The 11,817-nt window shown below is 38.7% G+C and overlaps 1 protein-coding gene across 1 annotated transcript in view; it reads right to left on the bottom strand.

Annotated features, from left to right (window-relative positions):
- ACADM (acyl-CoA dehydrogenase medium chain) overlaps positions 1-11,584 on the bottom strand; it is a 48,948-nt gene extending 37,364 nt beyond the window's left edge. The window contains exons 1-2 of the mRNA XM_082680889.1: positions 11,466-11,584; positions 1,786-1,873 (exon numbers count right to left, since the gene is read on the bottom strand). Of these exons, the coding sequence (XP_082537015.1) occupies positions 1,786-1,873; positions 11,466-11,495 (118 nt within the window). The 5' untranslated portion in view covers positions 11,496-11,584. The remainder of the gene's footprint in view (positions 1-1,785; positions 1,874-11,465) is intronic.
- Between the last annotated feature and the right edge of the window lie 233 nt (positions 11,585-11,817).

Raw genomic sequence — 11,817 nt, forward strand, 5'->3', positions numbered from 1 at the left:
CAGTGACCACAAACCAATAAAACTTGTTCCAAAATATCATATAATACTAATATCATAATTTCAATTTTACTCCTCCTTTAAACTCAGATAATTTAAGCTTATAAATTAGCACAAAGCAACTGGCAAAAGTGGTGGGAAAGCTTCTCAAATTAATGAAGTGAATAGGGTGACTGGACCGAGGACAGAAGCCAATTACCACCATACTTTTAAAAATCCATACTATCAAAGGATAGGTAAAATTTTAAAAAGATATAGGGTATTTCAGGTAAGAAGCATGAGAAAAAAGGTAGAAAGGCAAGAATGAGCATGAATGTTTAGGAGTATAGTAATCATTTCTATAGGGATGTATGAAATAAAATATAAAAGACATTAGAAATTCGGTGTTGAATCTCTCATTGTATAAATAAGGAAACAAAAGCCCAGACTAAGGAAACGATAGCTCCAGAGTCTTACAATGAATTAGCAATAAAAGTATACTTAGCATTTCAGTCTAGTGTTCTCTACATCACAACTTTACTTGTAAAATTGGGGCCAATTCGTATCAAAATTGTGAGTGGGTAAAGGGGAGGGAAGGCAAGGATCTATTACGTATTATTTGAGAATCTACTTTGATCCAGTTACTATGTGCTAGGACTTCACATATGTCATATAATTTAATCTTCAAATAAATCCTCTGTTGTAGATATTATCCCCATTTTATAGCTAAACAACCAGGTGCAACTGGTCATAGGTGTTATCCCTATTCCTTTTCTTGAGCTCCACAATCTCCCTCCTAAACACTTGTATCTACCTCATCTTCTGTCAGTCAGCGAACCACCATAGATTTCTCCTGCTAGTCTCTTACTATTGAGTATGAATCTGTACGTGACAAACTGAAACTAAGGAGCAACCATACCAAACCTATGCTAACATCTCAATAAGAAAATAAGATCCAGTGTCCCAAACTGCTATCCTCATGCTGTTTCAAAATTTTCACTTAATTCTGTTAAAAAAAAAAAAAACTTTATAAAGATGTTAACAATCTTAAAAAATAAAATAAAAACCAAAAATGATAACCCTAGGGAGTTTTGAGTTTGTTATTTCTACCTGGGTGTGAGTTAATTAGCTCAGCTGCCTTTTAACTATTTTCTGAGACCAAGTGAACTGAGAAAATGGGTTTTCAACTAGAGGAAACGTAATAATTTTGAAGCAAAAAGCACTTTAGGGGGCAAAGGATGCTGAAGAAAGGGATTATTTTTCAAATTTTTTGCCTGGGTGGGGCTCTTCATTTTAGAGAGAAAAGGGAAGCAAAATTTTATTCCTTTTCCCTCCGACACCACATGGCTCCCTGATCCCCAAACTGAGAACCATATGTACTAGCACCAAACTGCAGTTCAGATATATTATGGACAAACCAGGCTCTGGCTTATTAGCAGGCACCTAGCACTTTGTAACTAATAAGTGTTTAAGAAGTATTTGTTGCATTCATTTCTAAGTTGAAGACTAGTCATATGTAGCAGTGAATTTGTTATTTATTTGGGGATATATACTTAAGAAAAATGGCAGAAATATATATGTATGCTGCTAATACAGATTTATGTATAGGGTATTATGATGGAGAAGAAAACAAGATCAGGAAGAATGGGTATGACTAACTGTGAACAACCTGTGGATGGTGATTGGTTCTATTCACTGACAGACATTACTAAGTTTGTTTACAAACATGTTTCAGATAAATACATATAGAAAGCTGCATACATACAACAAACAAAAGTTTAAAATCAAAACACAGAACAAAACATATACCAAAACTAAATCCTGATCCAGGTTCACGGTGTTGGACAGCTTTCGTATGTTGTGATCTCCAGTCAAAGCGAGAAAGACTTCTCAGTACCTACAAAGAACAATTTTATTACAATAAATTTGATAAATTAAACATGAGTCAAATAGAATACTGACAACACAAGTGAGTAGAACAGCTTCTTTGACCATATTCAAGAAAACAGTTTAAGTCATTACTTAAATGCTCTCAACCATAATTTGACTTCTGTACTAAGCCAATTATCAGATATTTGAACACCTATCATAAAGGAAATTCTTTTTTAAAAAAATGCAATGTGGAGAGATTGGTTCAAGATGGCGAAGTAGAAGGATGTGCGCTTACTCCCTCTTGTGAGAGCACCAGAATCACAACTGCTGAACAATCATCGACAGGAAGACACTGGAACTCACCAAAAAAGATAGCCCACTACCAAAGACAAAGGAGAAGCCGCAATAAGATGGGAGGAGGGGCGCAAGCACAATAAAATCAAATCCCATAACCACTGGGTGGGTGACTCACAAACTGGAGAACAATTATACCTCAGAAGTCCACCCACTGGAGTGAAGGTTCTGAGCCCCATGTCAGGCTTCCCAACCTGGGAGTCCAGCAATGGGAGGAGGAATTCCCAGAGAATCAGACTTTGAAGGCTAGTGGGATTTGATTGCAAGATTTCAACAGGACTGGGTGAAACAGAGACTCCACTCTTGGAGGGCACAAAGTAGTGTGCACATCGGGACCCAGGGGAAGGAGCAGTGACCCTGTAGCAGACTGAACCAGACCTACCTGCTAGTGTTGGAGGGTCTCCTGCAGAGGTGGGGGGTGGTTGTGGCTCACCACGGGGACAAGGACACTGGCAGCAGTTCTGGGAAGTACACCTTGGTGTGAGCCCTCCCAGAGTCTGCCATTAGCCCCACCAAAGAGCCGGGTAGGTGCAAGTGCTGAGTCGCCTCAGGCCAAACACCCAACAGGGAGGGAACTCAGCCACACCCATCAGCAGACAAGTGGATTAAAGTTTTACTGAGCTCTGCCCAACAGAGCAACAGCCAGCTCTACCCACCACCAGTCCCTCCCATCAGAAAGCTGGCACAAGCCTCTTAGATAGACTCATCCATCAGAGGGCAGACAGGAGAAGCAAGAAAAACTACAATTCTGTAGCCTGTGGAACAAAAACCACATTCACAGAAAGACAGACAAAATGAAAAGGCAGAAGACTATGTACCAGATAAAGGAACAAGACAAAACCCCAGAAAAACAACTAAATGAAGTGGAGATAGGCAACCTTCCAGAAAAAGAATTCAGAATAATGATAGTGAAGATGATCTAGGACCTCGGAAAAATAATGGCAGCAAAGATCAAGAAGATGCAAGAAATGTTTAGCAAAGACCTAGAAGAATTAAAAAACAAACACCTAGGAGAATTAAAGAACAAATAAACAGAGATGAACAATACAATAACTGAAATGAAAACTACACTAGAAGGAATCAATAGCAGAATAACTGAGGCAGAAGAACGGATAAGTGACCTGAAAAACAGAATGGTGGAATTCACTGCAGCGGAAAGAATTAAAAAAAAGAATGAAAAGAAATGAAGACAGCCTTAGAGACCTCTGGGACAACATTAAACGCAACAACATTCATATTATAGGGGTACGAGAAGGAGAAGAGACAGAGAAAGGACCCGAGAAAATATTTGAAGAGATTATAGTCGAAAACTTCCCTAACATGGGAAAGGAAATAGCCACCCAAGTCCAGGAAGCCACCCAAGTCCAGGAAATAGCCACCCAAGTCCAGGGAGCACCCAAGTCCCAGGTAGGATAAACCTAAGGAGAAACACGCCAAGACACACAGTAATCAAACTGACAAAAATTAAAGACAAAGAAAAATTATTAAAAGGAACAAGGGAAAAAGGACAAACAATATACAAGGGAACTCCCATAAGCTTAACAGCTGATTTCTTAGCATAAACTCTACAAGCCAAAAGGGAGTGGCATGATATATTTAAAGTGATGAAAGGGAAGCACCTATAACCAAGATTACTCTACCCAGCAAGGATCTCATTCAGATTCAATGGAGAAAACAAAAGCTTCAGACAAGCAAAAGCTAAGAGAATTCAGCAGCACCAAACCAGCTCTACAACAAATGCTGAAGGAACTTCTCTAAGTGGGAAACACAAAAGAAAAGGTCCTACAAAAACAAACTCAAAACAATTAAGAAAATGGTGATAGGAACATACATTTCAATAATCACCTTAAATGTGAATGGATTTAATGCTCCAACCAAAAGACACAGGCTTGTTGAATAGATACAAAAACAAGGCCCATGTATATGCTGTCTGCAAGAGACTCAGTTCAGAACTAGGGATGCATACAGACTGAAAGTGAGGGGATGGAAAAAGATATTCCATGCAAATGGAAATCAAAAGAAAGCTGGAGTAGCAACAATCATATCAGATAAAATAGACTTTAAAATAAAGAATGTTACAAGAGACAAGAAAGGACACTACATAATGATCAAGGGATCAATCCAAGAAGAAGATATAACAATTATAAATATATATGCACCTAACATAGGAGCACCTCAACACATAAGGCAAATGCTAACACCTATAAAAGAGAAAATCCACAGTAACACAATAATAGGGAACTTTAACACCTCACTTACACCAATGGACAGATCATCCAGAAAATAAGGAAACACAAGATTTAAAAGACACCATAGACCAGATAGATTCAATTGATATTTAAAGGACCATCTGAAAACAACAGATTACACTTTCTTCTCAAGTGCACATGAAACATTCTCCAGGACAGATCACATCTTGGGTCACAAATCAAGCCTCGGTAAATTTAAGAAAACTGAAATCACATCAAGCATGTTTTCCGACCACAACAGTATGAGATTAGAAATAAATTACAGGGGAAAAAAAAAGTAAAAAACACAAACACATGGAGGCAAAACAATACATTACTAAATAACCAAGAGATCACTGAAGAAATCAAATAGGAAATCAAAAAACACCTAGGGACAAATGACAATGAACACATGACGAACCAAAACCTATGGGATGCAGCAAAAGCAGTTCTAAGAGGGAAGTTTATAGCAATACAACCCTACCTCAAGAAACAAGAAAAATTTCAAATAAACAATCTAACCTTACACCTAAAGAAACTAGAGAAAGAAGAACAAAGAAAACCCTAAGTTAATAGAAGGAAAGAAATCATAAAGATCAGAGCAGAAATAAATGAAATAGAAACAAAGAAAACAATAGCAAAGATCAATAAAACTAAAAGCTGGTTCTTTGAGAAGATAAACAAAATTGATAAACCTTTAGCCAGACTCATCAAGAAAAAGAGTGAGGAGTCAAATCAATAAAATTAGAAATGAAAAAGGAGAAGTTACAACAGACACCACAGAAATACAAAGCAACATAAGAGACTACTACAAGAAACTCTATGCCAATAAAATGGACAATCTGGAAGAAATGGACAAATTGTTAGAAAGGTATAACCTTCTAAGACTGAACCAGGAAGAAATAGAAAATATGAACAGACCAATCACAAGTAATGAAATTGAAACTGTGATTAAAAATCTTCCAACAAACAAAAGTTCAGGACCAGATGGCTTCACAGGTGAATTCTATCAAACATTTAGAGAAGAGCTAACACCTATCCTTCTCAAACTCCTCCACAAAAGTGCAGAGGAAGGAACACTCCCAAACTCATTCTATGAAGCCACCATCACCCTGATACCAAAACCAGACAAAGATACTACAAAAAAAGAAAATTGCAGACCAATATCACTGATGAATATAGATGCAAAAATCCTCAACAAAATACTAGCAAACAGAGTCCAAAAACACATTAAAAGAATCATACACCATGATCAAGTGGGATTTTTCCGAGAGATGCAAAGATTCTTCAATATATGCAAATCAATCAATGTGATATACCGTATTAACAAACTGAAGAATGAAAACCATATGATCATCTCCATAGATGCAGAAAAAGCTTTTGACAAAATTCAACACACATTTACAACAAAAACTCTCCAGAAAGCGGGCACAGAGGGAAACTACCTCAACAAAATAAAGGCCATGTATGACAAACCCACAGCAAACATCATTCTCAATGGTGAAAAGCTGAAAGCATTTCCTCTAAGATCAGGAACAAGACAAGGATATCCACTCTCTCCACTCTTATTCAACATAGTTTTGGCAGTCCTAGCCACAGCAATCAGAGAAGAAAAAGAAATAAAAGGAATACAAATCAGAAAAGAAGTAAAACTGTCACTGTTTGCAGATGACATGATACTATAAATAGATAATCCTAAAAATGCCACCAGAAAACTACTAGAGCTAATCAATGAATTCAGTAAAGTTGCAGGATATAAAATTAATGCACAGAAATCTCTTGCATTCCTATATACTAACAACGAAAGATCAGAAAGAGAAATTAAGGAAAGAATCCCATTAACCATTGCAACAAAAAGAATAAAATACCTAAGAATAAACCTACCTAAGGAGGCAAAAGACCTGTACTTGGAAAACTATAAGACACTGATGAAAGAAATCAAAGATGACACAAAGATGACACAAACACAAACAGATGGAGAGATATACCATGTTCTTAGATTGGAAGAATCAATATTGTGAAAATAACTCTACTACCCAAAGGAATCTACAGATTCAATGCAATCCCTATCAAATTACCAATGGCATTTTTTACAGAACTAGAACAAAAATCGTAAAATTTGTATGGAGACACAAAAGACCCCCAATAGCCAAAGTACTCTTGAGGAAAAAAAAATGGAGCTGGAGGAATCAGACTCCCTGACTTCAGACTATAATACAAAGCTCCAGTAATCAAGACAGTATGATACTGGCACAAAAACAGAAATACAGATCAATGGAACAGGATACAAAACCCTGAGACAGACACACAAATATGGTCAACTAATCTATGACAATGGAGGCAAGGATATACAATGGAGAAAAGACAGTCTCTTCAGTAAGTGGTGCTGGGAAAACTGGACAGCTACATGTAGCAGAATGAAATTAGAACACTCCCTAACACCATACATAAAAATAAACTCAAAATGGATTAAAGACCTAAATGTAAGACCGAACACTATAAAACTCTTAGAGGAAAACATAGGAAGAACACTCTGACATAAATCACAGCAAGATGTTTTTTGACCCTCCTCCTAGAGTAATGGAAATAAAAACAAACAAATGGGACCTAATGAAACTTAAAAGCTTTTGCACAGCAAAGGAAACCATAAACAAGACAAAAAGACAACCCTCAGAATGGGAGAAAATATTTGCAAATGAATCAATAGGCAAAGGATTAATCTCCAAAATATATAAACAGCTCATGCAGCTCAATATTAAAAAAACAACCCAATCCAAAAATGGGCAGAAGACCTAAATAGACATTTCTCCAAAGAAGACATACAGATGGCCAAGAGGCACATGAAAAGCTGCTTAACATCACTAATTATTAGAGCAATGCAAATCAAAACTACAATGAGGTATCACCTCACACCCGTTAGAATGGGCATCATCTGAAAATCTACAGACAACAAATGCTGGAGAGGGTGTGGAGAAAAGGGAACCCTCTTGCACTGCTGGTGGGAATGCAAATTGATACAGCCACTATGGAGAGCAGTATGGAGGTTCCTTAAAAAAACTAAAAATAGAATTACCACATGACCCAGCAACCCCACTGCTGGGCACACAGCCAGAGAAAACAATTCAAAAAGACACAAGCACCCCAATGTTCACTGCAGCACTATTTACAATAGCCAGGTCATGGAAGCAACCTAAATGCTCACTGACGGATGAATGAATAAAGAAGATGTGGTACATATATACAATGGAATATTACTCGGCCATAAAAAGGAACAAAATTGGGTCATTTGTAGAGACATGGATGGACCTAGAGACTGTCATACAGAGTGAAGTAAGTCAGAAAGAGAAAAACAAATATTGTATATTAACACATATATGGAAAATCTAGAAAAATGGTACAGATGAACCATTTGCAAGGCAGAAATAGAGACACAGACGTAGAGAACAAACGTATGGACACCAAGGGGGGAATGCTGTGGGGGGGGATGAATTGAGAGACTGGGATTGACATGTATACACTAATATGTATGAAATAGATAACTAATAAGAAACTGCTGTATAAAAAATAAATAAATAAAATAAAATTTTTAAAAAATGTAATGCAGGGCTTCCCTGGTGGCGCAGTGGTTGAGAGTCCGCTTGCCGATGCGGGGGACGCGGGTTCGTGCCCCGGTCCGGGAAGATCCCACATGCCGCGGAGTGGCTGGGCCCGTGAGCCATGGCCGCTGAGCCTGCACGTCTGGAGGCTGTGCTCCGCAACCGGAAAGGCCACAACAGTGAGAGGCCCGCGTACCGCAAAAAAAAAAAAGAAAAGAAAAGAAAATGCAATGCAACTAAAACTGATTAGTAGTATTTGCACTACTAACATGGAGTGTTTCCAAGACAAATACCAATCAGGGGTAGTGGTAGACTTAGAACCACTATTCGAGAAATCTCATCTACAAGTTCTAGAACATTTGTGATTGGGGAGTTGGAACGGGGGTGGGGGGGGCAACAATAGTATGGTACCATACATTCAAGAGTTGCCTAGTCCATCAACTTTGATACCCTGTCTCTGGAGAGCCTCCCAGGAATGCCTCTGGGAATCTTCCCCTTGGAGGATCCCATTTTCTACGATACCTCACTTTATTTAATAAAACAAATTAGCCTAAAACAATTTTCTATATTTTCTGCTGTTGTCTGTAAGTATTCTTAGAATATTCTAAGCCAAGGGTAAGCACACTATGGTACCCACCAGTTTTGTAAATAAAATTCTGTAGGAACACAGCCATACCATATTGTCTATTGCTGCTTTCACAGCAGAGTTGTGAAACCATAAGGTCCACAAAGCCAGAAATATTTACTGTCTCTTTACAGTGTCAACCCTATTCTAAACCATTAATATACTACTTGTCTTAATACCTGAAATACATGCATATTTCTTCAAAAAATATATATAAAAAATATAAGCAGATATTATTCCTTTGCAATCCATTTTTATACTCACAACAGTTCAATGTACACAAAAAGTAACCACTCGCATTTATTAAAGTTATCAAACTGGAAATCATACTGGAACTCCCAAGTAAATGTTTGAGGACAGCCAAAATTACACAATTTATACTTCAAGGAATTTGATGGAACTAAATTCTAGTAAGCTAGACATTGAAAGAAAAGAGCAACTCAACAATATACTAAAAGATCAAGAATTGAACTTGCTTATGTTTTTCAAAATCTGTGAAAAGAAAGTGTCCACTTTGTAGATGACAACTTGAACTTGTAAACAGAATTATCTACATTTAAGGTGACAATGAAGACTGTCAAATATCTTAATTTAAATAACCCTTTCAAAGTGATAACATACTTTATACTACAATTTTGAAAAAAATAGAGTACAAAAATTCATATCTTCTTTGCAATTTTCATTAATTTTATTTTGGAAGTAAAACATGGTTTCTCTGATACTCATTGTCCAGTCATCATAGACCAAACCTATTCTTCTTTAGTCACATTCCACATATTAATGCACTGAATCTTTCGGTCAATCCTAAGATTAAGGAACTATTTTTATTCTTATGTTGCATATGTAGAAACTGAGGCTCAGAAAAGTCAAGTAAAATTGGCCAAGGTCACTCTACTTACTATTAGGAACCAGGATTATTATTCTAACATTTACTATCATGAACTCATGCCATCAACCACCTTGCTATACTGCGCTTTCAATTTAAGTATCCTAATTGGTTATTAGATTCCAAAAAACAAACAAACAAAAAAACCCCCACAAAAATCAGACCAAAAAACTTGACCCTTCTAAATGTGTTTTGACAGCATTGCACAAAATTAGACCTCACAATACAGGTAAAATGGTCTGCTGGGAGACTTTAAATAGGGAATTATTAGTGTATCTAAAATAATTTACAAAAAGTTTACATATGATTTTTCAGGAAAACATGTTATGTAAAACAAAGTACAAAGGTAGCTACAGCCAGGGAACAATGCCCAAAGCCCTGTTAATTAACTTTTCAAACCTGGAAAATGAGGCTAATCTTACTGGGTAATTGCAGAGATGATTAAAATAAGATAATATCTTGGAAGCGTAATGCTATATAAATATTGGTTACTACTGTGAGCTCTCTGATCAGAACAATGGAATTCCAAACCTCCAAAAGGCAGCAACTTTAATCAAGCATTAACTCTGCAATAACAGCACAGATATAATTAAAGACTTTTGCATATTTCTTAGGAATTAGTCTTAGTTTTATGGGAGTGTCAAGAGATACAGGGGTATAAGTTTTCTGGATAGGTTTTTCTATTTCCTTTTTTTGCAAGATTGAGAAATCCCTCCTTTTTTCTGGTGTCAGAGTTTAAAATCATTTTTTAAATCCCCCAATCTCTGCATTCAGAGTCCATTAACCTGCATAACAATGACAAATATTGGGCAAAAATCCATTAGAATTACTCTAAATTCTAAATCTGCTACTATTTTGGTACAGGGCATAACGTTCTTAATTATAAATGACATTTAAATGGCAGTCTTGTGTGACTATATAAATAATAAAGCTAGCAAAATATATCTAGTGACTGAGACAATTTAAAATCTGTGAGACAACACTAGAATATACAAAAAAGCTTCAAAGAAAATTGTGCCGTATGATTTACTTTCCTCTTTTTTTAACGTACACGACGTGGAGGCGTCTCCCTCCATATTACGAAAGCAAAAGCATATTAAACTTTTTAAGTATCCTAATGAGCAGCTGCTCCGTTTTCCTTTTCCCCGTGACTTGGCAGGCTGCAATTTGTAGTACAGGGGTCCTCAACCCCCGGGGCCGCAGGATACCAGGCCGCAGCCTGTTACGAACCAAGACGCACAACAGGAGGTGCGTGGTGGGCTAGCGAGCGAATCTTCACCTGGGCTCTGCATCGCTCGCATTACCTCCTGAACCATCCCCCCACCCCCATGGAAAAAATTCGTCTTCCATGAAACCGGTCCCTTGTGCGAAAAAAAGGTTGGGGACCGCTGTTGTAGTATACATCAATTGCAGAATAAAATTTACTTTATGACCTTCTTCTTAGGCTGGGGATAGAACGCCAGTAGAGAGTTTTCCCCAAGACATACTAGTTCAGCAAAAACTAGTTAGTTCAGGGTTGTAATTCTGAGGCACCGGCCAATTCAGAGATGGATTTACTTCGAGATAGGATGGGATTCCTCCGGAAAACCTTTGGAAGGGTCTCGGGCCAGAGAAAGATAAGCGATATTCTCAAAAGTGGACGCCGCCTATATCGGGGGCAGTTGCCGAGGGGATAGAGGAAAGTGAAAACGCAGGAAGCATTCCGTCCCACAAGGAGAGGAGGGGGTGGGCGTGAAAGTCAGGGTCCGGAATCCAGGCTACTGCCAGAGGTGGGGTAAGGAGGGCTAAGGCGCCCCGAAGCGGACTCCTTCCTTATCACCGCTTCCCACACCGCCCCCCCCGCCACACCTATTTCCGGTCCAGGTCCCCCTCGCCAAACACCACAAGCTCCATTTCCCACCCGCGCCGAGCTCTGCTCTTCCTCTCACCCCGCAGCTTCGCCTAAACAGCGCTGCCATGTTGACTCTCCGTCCGGCTACTCAGTCTCTAATCTACCAGTTTGTGCCAAGACCGCTGACACGTAGGACGCTGGACCCGTCTGGCCCCGCCCATGTCTGGCACAGACCACCCTCCAGGGTGTGGGCGGGGCCCAGGGGGCGGGGCCTCCGAACGCTCAATAGGTGACCTCGCCTGCGCCTTCAGCGCCATCTTGGCGGCCTTGGTGCCTGAAGAGCCGCGAGGGGTGGTCCCTGAAAAGGGTTCGCTTCCCGCTTGTCCTTTGATTTTAGACGATGCGCCCTCTTGGGGGGAAGCTGAGGCTGACAGCGGTGTGGAGAAGAA

The sequence above is a fragment of the Grampus griseus genome (assembly GCF_964374135.1).
Source record: "Grampus griseus genome assembly, chromosome: 1".
In the NCBI taxonomy this organism is placed as follows: domain Eukaryota; kingdom Metazoa; phylum Chordata; class Mammalia; order Artiodactyla; family Delphinidae; genus Grampus; species Grampus griseus.